Source organism: Penicillium macrosclerotiorum (genome assembly GCF_028827735.1).
Source record: "Penicillium macrosclerotiorum strain IBT 26536 chromosome Unknown utg000007l_segment0_segment0, whole genome shotgun sequence".
NCBI lineage: Eukaryota > Fungi > Ascomycota > Eurotiomycetes > Eurotiales > Aspergillaceae > Penicillium > Penicillium macrosclerotiorum.
The window spans coordinates 2199509-2222008 of NW_026643086.1; the positions used below are offsets into that span (position 1 = coordinate 2199509).

The following is a 22500-nucleotide window of genomic DNA, read 5'->3' on the forward strand; positions in this document are numbered from 1 at the left end:
AGGTGCAAGTGCTGTCATTTGAGAGGTCTCAAAGGGGTTAGGGAACCTGAAGGATTATGTCGTTGTTGAATGAACCCCAAAGTTCTGTGCGGCAGATGTTATTTATACTCCAAGAAAACGATTGCAATCCGATGCCGGGCCCATCTTTGCTGAATAACAAGCCGTTAACGGCATCATGTCTAAAGAGAGCTCAATATGATTTTTCCGAATAAGCTTCCTGCTTGGCCCAAACTTTGAGAAGTTGAGGACAAATGATATGAATATGACAAGAATTTCCATTCTATTTGTTTTCGAAGGGTTTTCCATTTCGCGAACTAAAGGCGATGAACATGGTGCAAGTATTTGAGATTCGCTTTGCAGCGGGACACTGGCATATAGATCGAGCGCAGTGATTAAAGAGTGCAAGTTGTATCGACTACATATAGGGAAAAAATTGAATAGCTTCAGGTGAATTTCCGAATAGTCACCAAAACATTTTTTAATAGGGAAAAAACTGGATTCAGAGTATGCATCCCGGTGGATCCCGGCACCGGCATCTTAGACAAGATTGAGCAATCTCTATTTATTGCTGGAGTCATAGTTAGGTTATACCCCTGACTAATTCTATTTCTAGGCTGAGTGACTGCTGTTTAATCGCACAATTTTATTGTAAATGCACAAAGGTTTCTTCTCCGTGCATTCGAGATAGCTTTTTCCACTCGAAAGAAGGGTCCGCTACCGGCAACTTCAACTGTCAATATAACTACTATTTAAAGCCCGAAGGCCTCCAAAATATTCGCCGTCCACATCACCTATTGGGAAAGTTGCCTTGTCCTATGAATTTCCTTCCATTTGAAAAATGAGCAGCCAGAACCCTGAAACTGCTCAGAATAGCGACAATCCCCAATTGCGCAAAGTTGACCTGAGCTCGGGTACTGATCACCGTGACTTCTCGGTATTCACTGTCAACCAGAAACGAGCCATCGTGGCAGTTGGATCCTTAGCGGCTTTCTTCTCCCCATTGTCTTCAAGCATCTATTTCCCAGCTCTGAACACTGTCGCAGATGCCTTGAATGTGACAACATCAAAAGTGAACCTCACGGTCACTACTTATCTGGTAAGCTGCCCGGTGATTAAACCCTGGAGCTCGAGCTAACATATGGCTTCTTTTCATGCTGCCAGATCATGCAAGGAATCGCACCGATGCTCATTGCAGGCTTCTCGGACACTGCTGGCAGGAGACCAGCATATATCATCTGCTTCACCATTTACATTGCCGCGAATCTAGGCCTTGGACTCCAGAATAGCTATGCCGCTCTCATGGTTCTCAGGTGTCTCCAAAGCGCAGGAAGTAGTGGAACAGTGGCACTAGCAAATGGTCTGGTCGGAGACATGATAACTTCTTCCGAACGGGGATCTTACATTGCTTTTGCCTCCTTGGGCAGCATGCTGGGCCCTTCGTTATCACCAGTTATTGGCGGCTTGATCAGCCAGTTTCTCGACTGGCATTGGATTTTCTGGTTCCTACTAATTCTCTCTGGGGTTTTCTTTCTGTGCCTTCTCCTGTTCCTGCCCGAAACATGCCGCAAGGTAGTTGATGACGGATCTGTACCGCCGCCCTTGATCAATATGTCGATCACTGACATTATTCGCCATCGAAAGCGCAAAGAAAGAGGTGAGATCGCATCCCCAGAAGACATTGTCAAAACAAGGAAGAATCATGCTTTACGTTTCCCTTCACCTCTTCCAACCTTGAAAGTTGCAACGGACTTAGAAACTGGTGCAATTCTCTTGACAACTGGATTAATGTACGCCGGCTTCTATGCCGTCATGACCGGAGCCACCACAACTTTCCATGAAGTATATCATTTCAACAATATCCAAACTGCGTTGATGTATCTGCCTATTGGCGCAGGAGGGGTTGTTTCTGCCTTTTTAACCGGTCGAATCGTTGACTGGAATTATCGCCGGCACGCCAAAGGAGCCGGAATACCCGTCGTGAGAAACAGAAGACAAGATATCAGCAACTTCAACATCGAAAAAGCAAGGTTGCAGATCGCTATACCCATGTACTATCTGAGCACGGCTGTGATGATATGTTTTGGCTGGGTCATGGGCCGAAGGGTCAACTTGGCAGCCCCTGTCATTCTTTTATTCATCAGCGGATGGTCACTTAATGCAACTTCACAAGTTTTGAACGCTTTGATGGTTGATATATGGCCAGGTCAGTCAGCCGCAGCAACTGCGGCCAATAATTTGATGCGCTGTGAACTAGGAGCCGCCGCATCTGCTGTCATCAACCCCATGAAAATTGCTATGGGCTGGGGTTGGGCGTACACCACACTAGCACTTATATCAATTGCTGCGTCACCCATTTTGTGGCTCATGACACGATATGGAATTACATGGAGACAGAAGAGACTGCGGAAAGAAAAATCAACCCAAAAACATTAATAAAACTAGAGGAGTACTCGAAGAATCAGCAATGACAACATAGTCGGTTCGAGCTATATGATATCATATAAAGACCCCACCATCGAGCAGAAAGATTTTTGATTTTTCGTCGCGGAGTGTTGACCGGTAGAGGTGTTTGCTTAGCGCTTGGTATAAAATTGATCAATTTACGCTACTCGACCACCAGTGTCATCAATCCTCTTCATAGATATAATGGCTATCGGAAAACCGAGGCACATCAAATTCTGGTGCTCATTTGTATTCATTTCACATCGACGCCGGATTTTACTCTCTAATTTGCACTTGAGCTATACCTCTCCCCCTTTCAATCACTGATCACGAACTTCCTTCATCTCAAGCTCGAATCGATTGCAAAAATTATGTTCTATCGTGGAAGACTGAATTGCCTGGGCGTCCGCACACTTGGTGTGGCAACGCTGCGCATGTTTGAGATATCCCTGAACCGGCTACTTCGAAGTGAGAAGTCTTTATGAGGCCACCTTCCCCCAAACCCAGAATCTTTTCAGAAGATGGCATTTTGTGTGAGCAGATGAACATTTTACCGTCCAATTGAGGAAGGTAAATTCGTGAAGATAATGAATATAGCAAAATACTTTCTGATCTTTGTCTGTGGCTAAGACTCGTCACGATACATTATATACTGGTGTGCGAAAACGGGTGGTTATCCCATTGTGATTGCTCGTCTTCGATATGAGATAATGAAGACAAACGTTCACCAGAGGGCTAACATATAATACCAAAAGCGTCATGAGGTGCAGACAGCTGCCTCTCGTAGCTTTCTGCCATGTGAGGCAGCCCTGGTCCTATATTTTTTCATCCTGCAGTCCTATAGTTCTTTCTCCTCACTTATCCAATATTCTATCATTCCAATCACGATCTCCGTTAGTCTCTTCACAGCAAAAAACTAGCGCATATGTATTCTAAGACAGTAGAAACTTTTTTTAGCTTCTCTCAGATCACAAAAAAATCTAATATCTTCATGGCAACTTTTTAAGAAGTCCTTCAATGCTAACGTTAATATGGCGAAAATGTTATCATATTGTCCTTGAACAAAATGCAAAATTCAACCTTATCTCATGAAAACTGAGATTATTTTGATGTTTGCTACTATCAGTTGAATTGTTTAATTATATTAGTACCCCAACAGTACCTGCTCTTGCGCACTGTATGCAACCGGGACGCAAAACTAGATTATTTGGAATTAGCAGTGGTCAGGTAGAGCCTTCATGATTCTCACATTAAAAAACTCAAATTCCAGACCGATTTTAAACCTCGTGTATCACATCTATGTCGATTGAGTGGATGTGTCTGCATGCTCATCTTCACAGTAGGTCAAACGGACTCTGTAGTACTTCTTATAGAGAAACTCATGCCCATAGTAGACGTATTCGAATCATCCACAGCAGGGTTGTGGCCTGAGTTTGCAACGATCTTGGCCCGAAGAGCGGCGCGAATATCCTCCTTGCTTCGTTCCTCCCAAGCTGGGTAGCCCTCCTGGCTGAGCGGGAAAAGGACTAAGTTCTCCGGGCGGGTCATGAAGTGGTCCACATTCGGAGGAGGGCTCGCTGTGATTATGTCAAGCTCCTTGGCAATCTGTCGACAATATGAGGTGAGTGGAAGGTCGTTGACATCTTGACCGAAGGGGTTCTCGATCTCGCTACCGATGGTAAATAGACCGATGATAATGTATGCGGCAACTATCGAAAAGGCACGATTAGCCATGTTGCTTTCTCAAAATTTTGTGTGGCGTTCACTTGCTTACCGATAGATGCAGGAATAGTTGTCCAACCCAAAAATTTATAAAGTTGAAATGGAAGTAGCATGACATAGATCCAAGATATTTGGGCAATTGCAATACTGTATGCAGCAGGCAGAGGAGTATCAAGTACTCGTTCCGTCCCAGTTAAGATCTCATTCAGCGATGAGACCATCGTCACTAAATACCTTGGTCAGAAATGTATAGCTTTTGGATGTTCTATTCTTACTCGCTTGGCCCTGATATTGAGCATAAGATAGCGTGCCATTCCTCACACAACAATCGATATACGCCGATATATGCATGAGAATCTCGACGGGAAGATGGCCCAGTGGTTTCTTGGATCGCTTAATGAGCTTACGCGGATTTGAACGAGCAAACGGCAAGCGTAAGTATTCTCCCGTAGACTTCCATGGGGTTTTTGATGGAGGATGCATGGAGTTGCTGTCATGGGCGTAAAGGGCAAATGTGTCGAGATGACCAACGAGGCCCGCTAGGTCATTGTACGCAACGTCGGGCTCAAAGCGAAGCTTGTGTTTCAGTGCGACAGCAAATGCGAGAATAAGATTCATAGCGGATCTTCCAAAATTGTAGTGAGGTATCATATTTTGGTCAGAAGGAGTGCACATACAGCTTTCTAAGCATATCCACTTTGCCGTCCTCTCCTTCTCGTTCACCGATATGCACCCAGATAATTCGAGCCATATTGCGAGAGGTCTGGACGAGCGCAGCCCAGTATTTGCGACCATCTGCCCATCTTGATTAGAGTCAGTCTGTGAGGGAACTTGTGATTATTCTCCTTGTTATGTTGAGATCCTTGCCTTTCGTACGCAGTTGATCCACGAAATGATAAAGACAAACCCACCACAAACCCCAACACGGTAAGCAGGATATTATTAATACCAACTATTTTGCGTCATAAGGTGCATTTAAAAAGCCTGGGCTATGTTTTCACCACAGGAAAGACTTACGGTTATGATAATATTGAGACATGCAGGTGATGAGAGTGGCCCAACCTCCAACAATGAAAAGAGGTATGATCATTTGAGGTAATACGCTTCCTTGAATTCGCATGACAAGTGGCCATTTCGAATGTCGATTCATGTTTCGGGGCCCGTGCTAAGTATAACTCTTGTCAGCTTATCCTTTGTCATATGAGCATCTTGCCTTGATCAAGCAGTTTTTTTTTGCGTGCTCTACATACAAAGTATCGCTCGAGCTCACTGATATCCTGCGTAGTAAACTGTGCCTCTCGCGAGTCCGCCACATTCTCGATGAAGCTCGGTCGTCGTGAGGGTCTTTCGAAAAAGTCCCGCTCCTTTGAGGTGGGAAAAAATGGTGTTGGGTCGCTCCTATCATCATGATGGTGAACATTGGCTGGCACAGGAGTAGGACCGCTATTATCAGATACAACGACTGGAGGTGGAATATTCACTGGGTTAGAATTTCCGTCGTCTGACATGGCGAACAAAGTGTGATTTATGGAAATTTGTGCAGCGAGGAGACAAGCCAGCCCCCGAAATCAAGCCCCGTTCGATGAACGAGTAAACGCAGAAGGATGAGTGCAGAGCAAGGATAAGAAAAGAAGAACTAAAAAAATTGTTCAACAGGCAAAGGTGCTGATACTACGTCATGGTGCTCTCCTCGCGATCTACAAGCTTTGTGGACTGTTTTGACAAGGTGCTGTCACGCGCCTCGAGCGGCAACGCCACTTGCGAAATTAAGAAATGGCTGCAGCACTGCGGAGAGGAAGTGAAGATACAAAATAGCTCTGCTGTAAAAGGTGGATTCATGAAATTTGAGAAGTTGACTTGTCCTAGTATCTTATGCTTGAAAAATCTAGACATCTACATGACTGGGCAGTATTAGTAGATTTAATCACGTAGATATCCCGATGCTCTGATCAGAGTGACCGCCAAGAACACCCCCGCTTGACTTTGTAGATCACTCGATATGCTGATTACTCCGTATTTGCTTGGCCGTTTGCTCAACATCGGCTTGGTATTGAAAACACACTTCAGATCTAAGCCCCCTTTCTATCTCATCAAGTATCCCACGATAGCATTCAACCTAGAGAGGGGTTCTGCGATATGAGATTTTGTCATTGTACACGACTTGTGCTCTTTATATACACTCGTTTCTTTTTGCCGGGCGGCTTTTGTGCTTCGAATTGCCAAATGGGCAACCGTCCCGAATCATGCCCTGCCCTATGTGCGCTATGACTATCACCCAGGCCAGCTTGAGATACCAACAATCCAAACCCAACCTTGACTAAGGCTCTTCGGTCTCCACTCCTTCGTAAGCTATGTACATCGATCTTTGCGGTGTCATATAATACCTACTTTAATGCTGTACGTGGCACGTGATCTACTAGCACTGTATGTCCAACAGATATTACTACGCCGAGCTTCTACCTAACCTCAGAGCAATTCGGCTACCCTCACGGTTTCTTCTAAGTCGCTTCGTATTGAACTGGGAACAGAGACAGTCGCTGTCTGCTAACCAGGCCCGCCTCTAGGGTTTGTGGAAGAGAAAGAGAGGACACCTAGGGATAATTCAGAAAAGAAATGGATGTCTGAGTTGCTAGAAACAGCGGGGTAGGCCCTATATATCATATCTCCTGTCACACCGCTAGTTTATACCTATACGCTACTTCCCCACTATAGTATCTAGAATAGCAACTACGTGTGATTGCAAGCTCCTACTCGTATTTTGAGCTGCTACGTTCGGCCTGGACGGTCTACGCGTTCAGAGACGCGAGTATCCGGATAATATCCCTGAGTTCGATCAGTCAGGACGTGTGGCCGGCTGCATTATTTGGTCACTGGTGTACTCGGTAAATCATCGCCGACTGGTGACATCTAGTGCTCGATCTCCATCAAGCTTCATTATTTTTTCATGCATTTAACTACGGATGCAGTTCCCAAACACTTCCATTTGATCAATACATTCTTGGTCGTTATGCTACCTGCTCATCGTCTGGTACCCCGTTTTGAAATCCAATTTGTCAGTCCATTTCGCTTCGCAGTCGTTCAATACCGCGAACTCTCTTCGGATCCTGGATCGTAGGATGCGGATATCCACCATTTCAAACCAGTCGTCTATTCCCAAGGCGTACACGCATTTTCCGGAGGGAGGGCAGGAATTCGTCGCATATGGACCTTGTTGGGGATTCGTTCAGCGAGCGCGGGGAGCGGCGAGTGAAGGAGTGGAAGAAATAGCCTGACTCCGGGCCCAGATCCTAGTACTGCAAGCATCTCTATGCGCCCGGCCAGCTCGACAGAGACTGCGCACACGATAAATGAAAGCGGCCGCGATTCGAAGCTAACAGAATTATTGCGCTCTAGGGAGCGAAATCATTGAGGGGGAGCGTAAAAATTAATTATCAATTATGTAAAACAGAGTTTTGATTTAGTTCAACTTTTAGACTGTTCTGGTACCCTGGAGTTTCATGGGTTGTTCATTATCAGGGCGATAACCCGCATTTTCGCAGCTTTTATTTAGAGTACTCAGAGTTTCATTACCTTCAACGGGCCTCTGCCGATCGGTATAATATCAGGTCGGTACCTCATGCACCGGGCGTGTCGTGCCGGTCAACTCTACAACATGATGTTCCCCCTTTTGAATTGCCTCCATGTCATCAGACAACATCTGCGGTCCTAATTGCCGCCGCCCATAGGAAATGCTCTCGTCTGAGGTTTGGTCCCCTTCTTTTCCCCCTTCTTTGCCCTTAGAATTATTAAGGCGACTTCGAAAGATGAAGAAAGCTAGTCCAAAAATAAGAAGGCCCCCAACAACACTGCCGACGCTGATACCGGCAATTTCTCCTGCGGAAAGACCATTGTCGCCTAAGGACTTCGATGAAGCAGATGATGTGGACTGCGATGAACTGCTAGAAAGAGGGGTCCAGTAGGAGGCCCAAGTATCTGCCCACTCAACTGAGGACATAGAGTCAATAGTAGTGTCGGTAACATTTATACTACTAATGGAAGAGTCTGGGAGGGATGGCCCGGGTGCTTGTGCGAGAAACCAAGTGGCTGCAGCCGAGCCTGATCCTGTACCATAATTGACGCCCAGAAAGGCAGCTTGCAGGAAGGCGCGACCAAATTTATAGCCCGTGACGATGGTGCCGGTGGAAGTTATGCAGGGGAAGTAGGGTGTTGGGTTGGCTATGAGCGGAGCTTCGAGGGTGAGGTTGAGGAGGGCGAACGGGACGCGGATGGTAAGAGTATCAGTATCAGATGAGTCCTGGAGGAAGGTGAAGCTCAGATAGGCAGGTGATGTTATCAGTTTGTTGTACATGGGATCTGTGGTGTTCCAGAAGTACAGGCCGTACTTTTTCTGGAAATAAACGGGAAGATTGGCCGCAATCGCATCGCAGGTACTTTGAGGGAAATAGAAGTAGGGTTTTGTCGGGTCAATATCGGCCGAGACCGGAGGGATGATACTATCGTTGGACTGGGCGAGAAGCCCGGACTTGCTGTCGAAGTCAGCCCACGGTGAGCTTCCGGAGGCTACGCCGAGGCCGATGTCTTGGAGTCCAATAATGAATCGGCTACTTCCAGACTGGAAAGACTGCGTGGTGACGTTGCCCAGTACGCGGGCCTCATCATATCCCCCTAGAAGCAAAGAACCAGGGATCTGGGGATTTGCTGCAGACCCAAGGTGCATGGTGTACGAGTAAGACGGGGTTTGGTTCGAACCTCCGGAGGTATACAGCCAGCTGGGAATATACATCATCCGGTCACCGTCTTCCTTCTCATAGAGGGCGGGTGCACCCATGGACAGGTAGCCCACTTCAAGTGGGTAGCTGGTGCCATCTGGATATGTCTGAGAACCCTCGAAAACACCACTCAGCGAGACATTGGGGACGGAGACACCATTGCTTAGACCGACGGTGTCATAGAAGCTATTGGTCTCGAGGTACCCACCCATGGGGAAGGTATTCGCGTATGCCCATTCCGGGTCAGTAACATTGCCGTCAGAGCTGCTCTGCTCAAAATCGTAAACGCCCGCCTCGTCCGCGTAGCAGAGCAGTGAAAGGGTGTAGTTGTTGCAGAGGGAAGAGACCAGGATGGAACTGTACCAGCTGGCGCCGGGGTAAAGATCGATTGACTGTCCTGGGGTCCCAACCGTGACAGATACCGCAGTCCATGGGCCGTCTGGGCCGTACGTCTTGTTAGACCATGTAAGAGCAAAGGGGGTCTGTGCTCGAGCTGCCGCCAAAATTAGGGTGACCGACAGCAATACGCGCCAGCTGAACATCTTGGCGTGGAGGCCACGTCCAGGGAAAAAGAGTAAGGACAGTAAGGAAAGTAAGGACGGAAAAGACAGTCGAAAGGGGGAATCAACTTGAAAGTGGCTGGTGCGAAGAAATTGGAGGACTATGGAGTTCGCGGTGGACATGCAACTCTCTACTCCAACGAGAGCCTCGGACTCGTTAAACAGCCCACTCGTTACTTCGCCCCGACCCGCCCCGCAGCCTAAAGGTCGCCCTAGCTCATTACTGGGGCGATTCCCGGGCAGGGGCGAGGTTCGATTGGCGGATTCATGGGTGACTGGTCCCATCACATTTATCTCCCGTTTGCTTTCCACAGTGTTGTGATATGAGGCTGATGCACATCATGAACCAAGCCGAATCATCGGGATTAATCCCGAGATATCTATGCGAAGAACCAAGCTGAGTTTTAATCAGCTTGTTCTTGTCGTTTTATCTACGTATATAGTCTCATCTTTCCCTCTGAATAATAACACAATTAATACCTCTGAACTACAACATCTGTGAGTCCCGGTTAGGGCTTGACGATCGCTAAATTCGATGTCTGTTGACCCAGACCCATCCCCCGGCCCCGGAGGCTCATGACGGGCGCCACAGAAATTCGGAATACCTGGACCGGTGCGCTTTGGCCAATGGGCCACGACGCTGTGGGGTTTCATTCAGATGATATCCGAAAAAACAGTCGAACGCGACGAGCTGTCGAGAATATGAAGAAAGTGCAGTATTGGGAAAAATTACTGTCAATCTTAAATTAGATACGATCCTACTGCTGCGGGATGACTAGGCATACCCGTGCCTATACAAAGGTTTTTTTTCGAACAGACTACGCATCGCTAGCCATCAATAGAAGTAGATCATGCTCCCTAGCGACTTTCCAGATCCTCCGGTCGATTACTGCAATTTTGACATATCAAGAATCTCAATATTCGAAAGGGGTAGATATTAAATTCTAGACAAGGTATAATAGGTATTGAATAGTACATAATGAATAGTTGAGTGCATAACTTATACCCAGGCTCATGGACGACTATAGGCCATCACACAAGAGCGAAGATCCATCTCTGGAAAAGGAGAGAAATATTATGCTTCCATTTTGTGCGTCATGATTAAATTCAAGGCTGTCTGCCATGATAGATGGTGCTTATATATGACTGTAAATTCCGATTATCTCAACCTTATTGCCGCTTCTGGATAATTTTCCACTCCCCCACTTCTTCCATCCTCACTCTTTCATGTTCAAGAGTGGAGAGGGAGCTTACAAAATTAAAATCAAACTTGCATAAACACAGGACGACTACTGTCATTTACGGGAAAAAGTATGTCAAATTTTTTAGGTTTCGATGATTAGATACAGTATCCTGTGTAGTTGTGTTTTCACCATCCGATCCAAAGAACGTGGTGGCGGCGTGAATGGGGCTCAGGAACTATCTTCCAAATATATTAAGTCGCTCAAACTAACACGGGATATTTCCAGGATGTAGTCTATGGAATATCCTGCTTGAACGTCTCCCGAAAGAGCCGTATGACTAATGTTCCTGGTATGTCCCAATCTGCAATGTGGTGAGGTCATCACCATTCGACTCCAGTCCGCCAAGCCAAATCCTGTCAGGTACTTAAAGCCCAATGCCTCCGGCAATACTATCGTTGCAATTAGTCCCCTGGATCTTTCAGTACTTACCAAATTATTTGGAAAAATGGCAAATTATTGGAGTCATCCTCTAGGTGTCCTCACCTTGGTTGCCCACGTTCTCCAATGCATCAGTGCAATCGTTGTCCTTGGCATCACAGCATGGGCAGTCAGAGAGACCAAAACCGTCACAGTCATTTTTTCCCTGGTGGTTGTGAGTATTATCCACAAAATTGAAATTGGGAAATAGAAATTCAAAATATGAATCTAGCTAATATGCCCAGGCAACGTTGACGTTGGTTGCTTTTGCTGTGTCCACCGGAATTAGCTGCATCGGGAGACGTCGTCGATGGCAGATTTTGCCTATATACTTCACTGACATGGCACTTTCCTACCTGTAAGCATTTCCCAGCTAAAATCTTTGCGTTCTGTCCGAAACTGATCAGTCTTCTGGTAGATGGCTCACGGCATTCATTTTCCTGGCGCTTGACTTCAACCGATTCAGCTGCCGAGTAAACCGATGGAATGGCGAGATTGTCTGCAGCAGGCAATATGCAGCGGAGGCTTTCAGCTTCATTGCATTGTAAGTTCTAGTTTTCTTAAAAGAACGCGCTGTATCAAGCTCACTGGTACCAGCTTTGTCACCCTGGGATCTGTCCTCTTCCAGTTCTTCTACGCCTACACCGGCCAGGATTTCATTACACGTCCGACTGAAGACAGCAGAGCGGAGGAGCAGCTATCTCAAAACCTTGAAGTGGCTGGTGTGCTTTAGATTGAGAAGCCAATTTCTCAGTCAAATTAGGTGTCGAAGAATCTCAATATTTCTGAATTATACCAACCAGGGTAGCATTGACTAAATTGAGATTCTGTCGTACATATTCATCCTTGTATCATGGTTTACTTTTTTTCCCCTAGTCATCGAAATTTAGGAACGAGCCAGTTTTTGTTCTCGGGTCCAGAAATGCTGTAGCACAAACAACATGATCAACATGCACACATCTAGAGCTATAGTCCAGTTGTACCCAATCAAATACCGTGGTGCGTCGACGGTCTTCCACATACTGCAGAGGGATAGTTTGTCAGTCAAAGGCATGGAATTCGAGCGTCGATGAAGGGAACTCACAAGAGAGGAAGCCAAGCTCCAAAAGTGTTACCGATGGTGTTCATAGCGCTGATCACGACAGCACGCTCCTCGGAGCTATGTGCGCAAATCTCGTTGGCCCATGCATAAATGATCGCCGCAATACCGTCGGCTGTGCCGGAGAGGAAGAATGCGAAGAACTTGAGCCCGACGGGAACATTCCAGATGGCAAGGACCACGCATGCAAAGATATTCAAGAATGCGGTGACTGCAATCAGACTAGCCTTCAGATTATATGCATCTGAGAGCACGGCACAGATCACTGAAGCAACGACTGTGACTGCTGGAGAGACAGTGTTGATGGTATTGATGCTCTCAACCGAATACCCTTCAGCCTTGAGCCAGAGAGAAAGACCACTGTTGGAGTATACGCCATCGGCTTGGGAGAAGAAGAAAGCAAATGCAACCAAGACCCAGAATCTCCAGCCCTTCAATATTTGAAGAATAATGGGGAGAGTGAAAGGCTTACGAGCCTCGCGGTTCTCGGATGCCATGCGCTCCTGAGCCAGGCGGATCTCGTCGGCAGTCAAGAATCGAGAGTTGCACTTGTCGGGGGGTGCTGGGAAGAACGCAGAGACCCAGAAAGGCGATGGGAATTGTGCAAGCAAAGCCTGATTGGAAGTTAGTGACTTTTGGGAGCCTCATGGACGGATATCATATTTCCCCTTACAAATGATATACAGCCATCTCCATCCCTCAATCCCGTACCGACCGTTCAAACCGGAATAGGCACCGGCTTGGATATATGAGGAGCTCATGCTGCCCACCTGACTCGCAATGAAAAAGATGGCACCTCGACGCGAGAGTTCCGACCGTTTGTACCAGCTGCCCAGATACCATTGAACGGCGGGGAAGAAAAAGCCACCGAGAGCGCCGACGAAGAAACGCAACGCATAGAGCTGCGTCACATTGCTTGCTTTATACTGCGCGAGGGTGAAGACTCCCCAGATAAGATCTGCCGCGGGGAGGAAATAGTTGACGGGGCAGCGAGTCATCTACGACGGAAGTTAGCATCTTGGTCCACGGCCTCTCAATCTTTGCGGGGATCCTCCTGTCACGAACCAGTAGCGTCAATGGGATTTGCATGGTGATGAAGCCCACGTTATACACCGTGTTCAAGTAGTTAAGCTGGTTGCCATATAGCTTCAAGTCTTCCTTCATGCCGCTCACATAGGCCGTACTCGTGGCAGAGGAGTCCAGCACTTTGGCCCAGTAGGCCAGAAAGACGAATACCATGATCAATCCATCCAGCTTGAGAATCAGCCGCCGCTCGGCCGGGGTATCGGTCGGCGCATACCACTCGTACCATCTCTGACGGACAGGCTCCGAGGTCGGGAGCCGAGAAGGAAATCCCTCCTCCTTGGAGATCGCGACGGGGGTCTCCGCGGCCTCCACCATCTGAGGAGACTTTTCAGCCACGGCAGACATGGTGATGGATGGTCAATTGGGTGCCTGTTCCTGAGACCGATGGTATTTCGGGGGTGATTCCATGCTTATAAGTGTGCGGCTTCAACTTTGATCATTGGTTTGGTGTCGCCCGTCTAGTCCATTTAGGGCCCGTCCATCGGAGCACGCCACCGGTCAAATCAATGGTGCATTGGGCAAGCTGCCCCCCTTTCGCTACTGATTGGCTGAACCTGATCGTCTTGCTCTTCCTTGTGCGTTGACAAGCGATCGTGCTGACCAGTGAGCTCGCTTGCCGGCGTACGGTGAATGGCGAGATTGCCGAGTCGGCAGTTGCGCGTTTGTTGACTCTTGTCACGGTGCACGGGCTCGCATTCTCCAGGGCGGGGGAACGGTTCGGGGGCAAAGGCCGAGCAGGCGGAAGGGTTGCTGCCGATAAGCTCGGTGGTCGCCCAGCTTTGGAACTTGTGGAAGTATACACTGAAGAGGAGAGGCTAGAGTACAGGGCTGGAGATGGTCACTCCGCTGCTCATGCACGAATCAGAAGTCGAAATCTTACCCGGAGTAAAGTTGAACCTCAAGCCCTTCAAAAGAAGACACTCCAGAGACCCCTTCTCCACTGGGCAGCTCTTGCGATATCCACAAAGCCGCGACCGGGGAGGCGGACCCATCGACTGGAAGGGAACGGAGGATAATATGTCCTAGCACCGAGACGGCCGCTTCTGATTCTGTCTAAGTCCCGTGGATCGAATCCATGTCGAATTGAAGTCGAATCTATGTACAGCGAATGCAATTGAAGAGATGCCCAATTCTTGGAGACCCTTCTATTGTCTTTTTTGATGCTTTCCCGACATAGCGTGTGATATGGATCAGCTGCGAGATGGAGAGTGTTGGTTCCCGGCCTCGAAGCCAGCTCCGAGCTAGGGTTTTTGGCAGCCGAAAATCGAGGCAAAAAGGCATCTGCCGTGAGGGAGACTCCAAGATAGGGAGCTCCCGAGTCAACGACGACTGTCGCACATACTCACATACTCCAACCTGCTCCAACCGGCTCCACGCTGGATGCTCCATACTCGAGGGTCACGAGGCCTGGGCTCGAGCCGGGGTTTCTTTCTTCCGGCCCGACCCGGGTCGGCACAGGAAGGGATCGGACGGAGGCTGCATTCCTCGGGTTGTCTGCGCCCGAGTCGTCGAGTCGTCGAGTCGTCCAGTTGTCGAATCCGCCAGTCCGCTGGTCTTCCAGTGCCGCGAATCTTCGATCGTCCAAATGTTTTTAAGCGCTGCCAACTAGTCGATGGAGCCGGATGGGGTCCCCCATCCTCTAGAGGCTGATCTGCTTGGTCTGATCTTTCGGTGGTCTTTTTTTTAGAAACCAACCCAACAGATAGTCTTGACCCACGGGCAAAATCGGGGCCGAGGAGAAAACCGGAGGTGGTCACGCGGGGAACCATGACGAAAACCCAAGGCAAGTCCGGTTGCTCCCCCGCGGCGGGGACTTGCGTCAGGGTACAAAAGTTGCGCCGGTTTGCCTTTCCCCCCCCTGACGTGACTCTTTGGATTCTCTGCTCCACTGCCTTGTTCATGCTTGCCACTGCCTTGCTGTACCATTTGGCTTGCTCTTAAATTTCGGCCCTTCGCTGTTGCCCTTCCCAATCAAACTGCCTTCAATTGAAGCCGAGACTGGAGCTATCCCTTCCCGATCTCCCTCCGAGTGAACTTAACCGCCGCCACCAACACCACCACCACATCATCTTCCATCAAATCCATCGACCCTTCCTCAAATTTAAAAATTAGACAATATGGCAGGAAACGGTAACGGCGCTCCTCCGGTTGGCCAGGAGAATATCAATACCGATATTGTGACCCTCTCGCGGTTCTTTACCGAGGAGCAGACCAAATATCCCGATGCCTCGGGTGACTTCACTCTGCTGTGCCACGCCCTCCAATTTTCCTTCAAGTCGATCGCCTACTACATCCGTCGCGCCTCCTTGATCAACCTGACCGGTCTGGCCGGCTCTTCCAACACCACCGGTGACGACCAGAAGAAGCTGGACGTGATCGGCAATGACATCTTCATCTCCGCCATGCGCGGCTCGGGCAAATGCCGCATCATTGTCTCCGAGGAGGAGGAGGAAGTGATCAAGTTCGACGAACACCCCAACGCTCGCTACGCCGTCGTCTGTGATCCCATTGACGGCTCTTCCAACCTAGACGCCGGTGTTTCCGTCGGCACCATCTTCGGCATCTTCCAGCTGCCCGATGAGGTCCTGGGCCCCAACAAGACGGTCGGCCCGGAAGATCTCCTCCACCCTGGCACTAGCCTGGTCGCCTCCGGCTTCACCATGTATGGTGCCTCCGCTCAGCTGGTCATCACCATGCGTGGCGGTGGCGTCAACGGCTTCACCCTCGAGAACTCGCTGGGCGAGTTCATCCTCACCCATCCTAATATGAGGCTGCCCGAGACCCGCGCCATCTACTCCGTCAACGAGGGTAATAGCATGTACTGGGAGGACTGGTGCAACGAGTACTTCCACAGCCTCAAGTACCCCGCTGAGGGCGGCAAGCCCTACAGCGCCCGATACATCGGCAGCATGGTCGCTGACGCCTACCGGACTTTGCTCTACGGTGGCATCTTCGCCTACCCCGCCGACAAGAAGAGCCCCAAGGGCAAGCTTCGCATTTTGTACGAGTGCGCCCCCATGGCGATGGTCTTCGAGAACGCTGGCGGTCTCGCGGTCAACTCGCGCATGGAGCGCCTCATGGAGGTCCGGCCCGAGCACATCCACGACCGCAGCGGTGTCTTCCTCGGCTCTAAGGGCGAGGTTCAGAAGGTTATCGACATCTACAACAAGCACAAGAGCAAGCAATAAAGGCACTGCGCCCTACTTGCTCTACCCCTTTCCCCTAGATTTTGATCACTCGGTTCCTTGGACTGAAATAAAATTCCCCCACCCCTCCAACATCTCGTGGACTACCGCGTTACGTACAGCCCAGCTTCGTTTACCTCTTTTTTCCCTCTGATTCCTCTTTTATTCTCATGATTCTTTTCCCTCCTATATCTTCCTCCTTGGTCTACTAGGCTGTGCTGGGCTGTTGCCCCTTTTTGTATGTTCAAGGGCCACTTCGAGTGATGATGTCTGGGGTCAAGTCGCCGTTACTTCCAGCGTCTTTGCGATATTTCTGCATGCCGTGATGACGGGCATGAAAATGATTCTTAAATATAATAATGAAAAAAAAAACTTCAAACTATATTCATGTGCACCTCGATACGATTTAACAAGCTCAATGTTTCTTTGAAAATGGAGGCTCTAATCAAGTCTAATAAGTCCGTATATCTTGATGGCGCTCAAGGCGTCATTGGAGTAAACGTGCCGCTTCTAACCGTGGGAGATCTCAAACCTAGTCTGCTAGTAAATCATCGTTTAATTCGACCTCTCAGGACCTTCTACTTTGTTCGCCTTATTTGATTCCTATCGAGGAGATCTTCTCAAGAGTCAAAAGTGTTTACCAGACGAAACTAGGTGTGGTATAAAGGATATCTAGAGTAACTAAGGCTTCAGACTTTTCTAAAACAGGTATATCAATGTAATTGAATATTGAAAAAAAAAGATTCAGTATGGTCTCAATCCTGAATTAAATCCAGGGAAATTGCCTACGAACATCAGAGCATCGGAGTAAAGCAGTCCGCAGCGGTCCATTGACCAAGTTCTTCGGCCCTCAGGCCAGACAGCACCGTTTTGAGAATGTATGTATTTCTAGATCTTTGAATAGTACATGACACAAGAAAAGCCCAGAGAGAACGAATAGAGTCCCGCGGGAATGCCCGAGCAAAATTTGAGAGAGAATAGAAAAGAATACTAGAAATGCAAGAGGACCACAAGCTCGGGTTCTAATCGACTGGATCCTCTTCCAGAAGGGTCTTGAAGCTGAACGGGATGAATGCAATACCCTCGCCGATGAAATGCTTGCTCATGGCTTCGACCCAGTGCAGACGAAGAGCATGCAACACTTTTACGAGTTAGTGACGGTCCGAAATAGATAGGTGCATGCAAACTTACTGGCTGACACTCCCTCCATCGCCACTAAAACGGCGCAGCTAAGGAAGAACCACATATAGAATGTGATGACAATCATAATTACGCGAGCAGTCGGACTGGTCTGGTCAAAGCCCTTCCCAATAGTCATCTTCCAGAGAACAATGGACAATTGCTGGTGAGCTAAAGACAAGGCCCACAATCTATACGTAATCAGATTAATAAAAATCGAACATTACGCGAATTCCAATGCAAATGAAGCGTCAAACCAGGGAATACTGACCGGAGATAAGATGCGGTGTGCGAAATAGAGTTAAGACAGAACTCGATCGTGTGGATCACTTGATGGATCATGACATCAGCGAAGTCAAATTCCTCATGTTCTTCGGCTTCGTTGATGTCTTGAGCAATCATGGCGACACCCTCACCATCACTTGCCAAGCTGTCACGACCTCTGCCAAGTCCACCGTCCATATCGCCATCATCCTCCAGGGCACTGACACGGGACTGCTCGCCAAGTCCACGGTACCCCAGAGCACGGGCACGGTTGTGCTCCCGACGAAGCCAGACTGGCTTGAGGAAGAGCATGATGGGAACCTGGGCAACTGCAAGGAGTAGTAGTAACACTTGGACTGTGGCTTGGCCCGGGTAGAGCTTTTCCGTCACCTTGCCTAAATTCAGGGAAGGTTTGTTAGCAAATGCGAGTCATCATGGGAACAGGGCTATATACCTGGGCTCAAGAACATGAAAATGAGCATGTTCAGGAGAGAAGGAGGGGCATCAGCGCGAGTACTCCAGTCTACCGACCACTTGTACAGAATACAGCCGACCAAATATCTAGGAAATTGTTAGAATCTCAAGTTGTAGAAATTTGTCAGAGAAGAATTAATACCCGAAAATGGATTGGAAGAAAATCATGCCAGGGATGAAATTACCCCAGAGATCGACCTTGGACTTGAAATGCCGTGCGTTGACATACTGGAAGCACAGGGCAAAGGTCATCTATATAATTGATTAGCTCAGATGTCATTTAAAGGACGACATTCTCATTCTCGCATGGACCTAGAATGAACCAGGTAGAGAATGAGTAGAGTTCCGATACATACGTGAGACCAGCCTAGCAAGATACTCATTTTCATCTTCAAGCTGTTCGTGAACAGCAAAGAGTTCTCAGCCTCGTGCCAATTCCAGTCCAGACCGATCGGAAAGCGGTAACCGTCTTTCAACGTTGCCTCGACCGCCTGGCCAGCCTTGATATCCTCCGGCCACTGCCATTGACTAGAGAAGAAAGTCATCGGTTTGGAGAAGATATCATTGTAAATGAAACCAGTAAACATGGCGAATAAGCCCATCATGATCATCACGTAACGGCCGTAGAAGGCCATAGAAGAGATCTCATCGAGTTTAACTCGCTGGAGCTTCTTCTCCCAGAAAATTAAAGCGGAAGCCGCGCAGAACATGATGAATCCTGATAAAACATTAGTTTTCATTAAGCTTGAGGGTACAGAGCCCAATGCATACCATGACCAAGATCTCCTGTTTGTTCAAATATCGAGTCAGAATACATTCATAATTCGCATTTTGTTGGGAAGTCGAGTGGGAAATTCTCATACCAAACATAACAGCGAAGAGGAAGGTGAAAGTGACGCAAGTATAGATTGCTGGGTTGGCCTCCCCATATTTAGGGATACCATACGCGTTGATAATGGTTTGGAAAGCTTCGGTAAATCGGTTGGTTCTAACGTAAGTTGGGGGGTCTTGTTGGTTCGGATCTGATTGACAATGGTGGGAACAGAGAGGCCGGCACGGTCATTCACATCTTGAAGAGTCGACTTGATCAGAGCAAGAGAATTGGTAGGGCACCATGCCTCGGCAATCAAAGTCTTGCGTGCCTGATCGTAGGAGAACCTGTTGAGAGTGTCATAGACAGCCTTCTCCTTCTTGACAATGATCATCCAAGCGGCGAGAGACCGAGCAATTTGAGACAGCTCTGCATCGAGGGTGCTCTTCGTATTCCGAAGCACATTGCCCACATCGCCCAGCCGGGTGTTGACCTCGTGAATCTGATCCCGTCTGAGCTCACTGTTCTCGTCCACGCCATAGAGAGAAGCACCCAGTGACTCGGAGATTTTTCTAATCTTGGCAAGAATATTCTTGCCATGGGCGAAAATGACGAATACATTCTTGTGGACTTCGTCGTTGTTGGTTGGGTCGATGATGGCCTCGGGGATCTCCGACTGGTTCATGTAAAGGTTGCCGCGCAGAGTTCTCCAGAGGATACGCTCAAATGCTCCAATTCGATCACGTGGAATGACGCCGGCAACGAAGCCAATGTTCATTTCCGAAAAGCTCTGCTGGCCTTGGGTATCACCGTTCGCACCCTGAGGAGCATGGTGCTCAACGTCACGAAGGAGAGGCGCTTCGTCGTTGTCGAAGGATTGACGGATGTCTTCGGTGTGAGTATGAGCCTATTGCAAAATATCAGCCTCTGTCCGTTTTCATCCTGTACGTTCAGACCAATGCTACTTACACGGTCAAAAAATCCACCGGTCTCTCGAAGAACCCATCTCCACTCAGTAAGTTCGACTTCTCGCTTCTTCAGGGTCTCGTAGCTGTCGTTCAGGGAAGAGATGCGCTGCTCAAGACTCTCGCTGCGTTCAGCCAGCTCATCGATCTCCGAAGCCAAGGGGGCGGCCAGGGTATCCGAGAAATCAGACGAAGGTCTCATGGGAATGGATGCTTTCTCCATCTGAGCGTGGAAGTAACCTAACAATTAAACACCAAGACTTAGCCATGGTCCATTATCCCACTGCAATGATCCTTCGACATTTCCGATTGGGTATACATACGGAGCTGTCTTTCCACATTGTCGAGGCGGCGGATTTCTTTTGTAAAGGTTCGTTGGAAAGCATTGGTATCCGGGTTCAGCTAAAGACAGCACGATGCAGGTTAGCGGCCTGTTACCAATACCGATACGGTCTTGATGACAAAATCTGTTGTTGGACTTACATCTCTGAACTGCACCTGTCCGAGTTCACCGAGGGCACTCACAACCTCTCTTCCGATCTCGTTGGCGATATAGAGCTGGGTCAGGCTCATCTCCGACGAGCGGAAGAAGGTGTCCGGTGGAGTCATGGTGGTTAGGGGGCCTCACAGGGCTGCACCTCTCCACCGATGAATATACAGATGATGAGCTTAGGTCGAAATAAGGCTCTGTAGGAACAGAGAAGGGACACAGATGGGACGTCCGGCGGCGGTTCGGCATGCTTAGCGGGAGCTCCTGGCTCGGGCTAGCTGGCCGCTGTTCACGTGATATCACGTTATCCATACGCCCCTGAGGTTTAAGGTCACGTGATACGGCTTTGGGTTGACTACTAAGTCGTATTCGGATTGGTAGTGTCGTGGAATGGTCTTCCGTTACCCAGGAATTGACCTAAAAAAAGATGAAGAAAAAAGATGACAGAATTTAACATGTATTTGTAAAATTCAAGTACAGGCAGGGAACGTATATATGCAATCGACATTTTATGGACAAGATAGGTCTGATGACAATATACCCATAAACCATTAGAAAAATCATTAATAAATGGAGGCCATTGCCCCTTTTACTAGTTTTATTACCTTTGCGGTCTTTCCAGGGCGTATAATGCAACCATATCATCCTCCAGTGGTATCTCCCTCTGTATCAGGAACCCATTCTTTTCCAAGACCTTCACACTTCCTATATTTGCCCTATTACATGCAGCAAATAGCTTCTCCGTCTCACTGGACGATTCCAACGCATGAAAGTCCTTCCTCGGAAGTTTCCACCAAGCATCAATGACCCCACCCACTGCTTCGCTCACGTACCCTCTACCCCAGAAATCAGGATGAATGCCATATCCTATTGAGGGAGCTGGCACAAGAGAATTGATGGTCACTGCACCGATTACCCTTCGAGAGGGGTCATTTGCTTCGATGACAGCAAAAGAAAACTGTCGGCCAGTGACACCTGATGCATCGGGAGTCTTAAATATCTTCTTGGCGATAACATCTTCTGTTTCGGAGATATGTTTGTGGGGAATTTTGGGCCAGCTAGTGGCCTTGGTCAGTGCCTTTTTTAAAAAAAAAAAAAAAAAATATGACCATGATGCATTCGATTGAGAGACAAATCTTACAGCCAGTCTGCCACATCCTGTCGCCGTCGAAATTCAAACAGGGCCGGGGCATCTGTCAGCTCCAGGCGGCGTAGATAGAGGTTTTCGGTATGGATTGGCTCTATCGTTTCCGGTATAATCACTTGAATGATTTGCTCGGGGTACAAGGAGGCTTTCGTGGCCTGGGAATCGGTTTTCATCGCGGTCATTGTGGTGCCAGCGGGGAGTGGCGGCCACTGATCATGTCGGGACTGGCACTGTCTCGGCAATGTTGGTTGGCGACTGAGTCTTCCTAGTCTTGTCTCGAGCAGAGGAGATTCTTTTAAGAAACTAGGTCTAGAATGAGTCACGGTTTTGGCTCACTGAACGGTCAACCTGGTTTGGACTCGGCCAGCCGGGCTTAGCGTCGCATCCTCGGGTCCGTGGTTGACTCAGGCCGCATCGGCATCCCCCGCTTCGGCTGTCCCGATATGAAAAGCTCTATAGAGATTGAAGCGCGACAATAATAAGATAAAGAAAATGTTTTTATTCGTCATGACTTGATGGCATTCTGGGTGGAAGCCTGGACATGAGGACTAATATACAATCGTCACACGTAAAGATGCGCGGAAACCAGTCGCATCGGGCAGGGAAGCAGGAGAAGAGAGGGAAGAGCAGAGCAGAGAGCAGCAAA

At 48.5% G+C, this 22500-nt stretch overlaps 9 protein-coding genes across 9 annotated transcripts; 3 read left to right on the forward strand and 6 right to left on the reverse strand.

The window, feature by feature from the left end:
- Positions 1–838: 838 nt before the first annotated feature.
- On the forward strand, positions 839–2433 carry N7462_007615 (MFS transporter; the record flags this gene model as incomplete). The annotated part of the gene is made up of 2 exons (XM_057079333.1): positions 839–1096; positions 1162–2433. The coding sequence occupies 2 exons, from the start codon at positions 839–841 to the stop codon at positions 2431–2433; spliced, it is 1530 nt and encodes a 509-aa protein (XP_056932003.1).
- A 1353-nt stretch (positions 2434–3786) lies between these two features.
- On the reverse strand, positions 3787–5672 carry N7462_007616 (uncharacterized protein; the record flags this gene model as incomplete). Its single annotated transcript, XM_057079334.1, has 7 exons — positions 3787–4151; positions 4217–4390; positions 4440–4789; positions 4842–4959; positions 5072–5116; positions 5182–5329; positions 5415–5672. 7 exons carry the CDS (start codon positions 5670–5672, stop codon positions 3787–3789), a joined length of 1458 nt encoding a protein of 485 aa, XP_056932004.1.
- A 2093-nt stretch (positions 5673–7765) lies between these two features.
- N7462_007617 (uncharacterized protein) lies at positions 7766–9475 on the reverse strand (the record flags this gene model as incomplete). Its single annotated transcript, XM_057079335.1, has 1 exon — positions 7766–9475. The coding sequence occupies one exon, from the start codon at positions 9473–9475 to the stop codon at positions 7766–7768; it is 1710 nt and encodes a 569-aa protein (XP_056932005.1).
- A 1707-nt stretch (positions 9476–11182) lies between these two features.
- N7462_007618 (MARVEL domain-containing protein) lies at positions 11183–11887 on the forward strand (the record flags this gene model as incomplete). Its single annotated transcript, XM_057079336.1, has 4 exons — positions 11183–11329; positions 11400–11512; positions 11573–11698; positions 11752–11887. The coding sequence occupies 4 exons, from the start codon at positions 11183–11185 to the stop codon at positions 11885–11887; spliced, it is 522 nt and encodes a 173-aa protein (XP_056932006.1).
- Positions 11888–12040: 153 nt separating this feature from the next.
- On the reverse strand, positions 12041–13684 carry N7462_007619 (uncharacterized protein; the record flags this gene model as incomplete). Its single annotated transcript, XM_057079337.1, has 4 exons — positions 12041–12176; positions 12239–12815; positions 12927–13251; positions 13319–13684. 4 exons carry the CDS (start codon positions 13682–13684, stop codon positions 12041–12043), a joined length of 1404 nt encoding a protein of 467 aa, XP_056932007.1.
- Positions 13685–13842: 158 nt separating this feature from the next.
- Positions 13843–15240, reverse strand: N7462_007620 (uncharacterized protein; the record flags this gene model as incomplete). Its single annotated transcript, XM_057079338.1, has 4 exons — positions 13843–14140; positions 14220–14388; positions 14690–14910; positions 15035–15240. 4 exons carry the CDS (start codon positions 15238–15240, stop codon positions 13843–13845), a joined length of 894 nt encoding a protein of 297 aa, XP_056932008.1.
- A 216-nt stretch (positions 15241–15456) lies between these two features.
- On the forward strand, positions 15457–16527 carry fbp1 (fructose 1,6-bisphosphate 1-phosphatase; the record flags this gene model as incomplete). Its single annotated transcript, XM_057079339.1, has 1 exon — positions 15457–16527. The coding sequence occupies one exon, from the start codon at positions 15457–15459 to the stop codon at positions 16525–16527; it is 1071 nt and encodes a 356-aa protein (XP_056932009.1).
- Positions 16528–17546: 1019 nt separating this feature from the next.
- Positions 17547–20826, reverse strand: N7462_007622 (H(+)-transporting V0 sector ATPase subunit a; the record flags this gene model as incomplete). The annotated part of the gene is made up of 11 exons (XM_057079340.1): positions 17547–17665; positions 17716–17894; positions 17975–18362; positions 18422–18528; positions 18584–18693; positions 18798–19159; positions 19213–19227; positions 19388–20159; positions 20222–20457; positions 20541–20619; positions 20701–20826. 11 exons carry the CDS (start codon positions 20824–20826, stop codon positions 17547–17549), a joined length of 2493 nt encoding a protein of 830 aa, XP_056932010.1.
- Positions 20827–21308: 482 nt separating this feature from the next.
- N7462_007623 (GNAT family N-acetyltransferase) lies at positions 21309–22036 on the reverse strand (the record flags this gene model as incomplete). Its single annotated transcript, XM_057079341.1, has 2 exons — positions 21309–21765; positions 21849–22036. 2 exons carry the CDS (start codon positions 22034–22036, stop codon positions 21309–21311), a joined length of 645 nt encoding a protein of 214 aa, XP_056932011.1.
- Between the last annotated feature and the right edge of the window lie 464 nt (positions 22037–22500).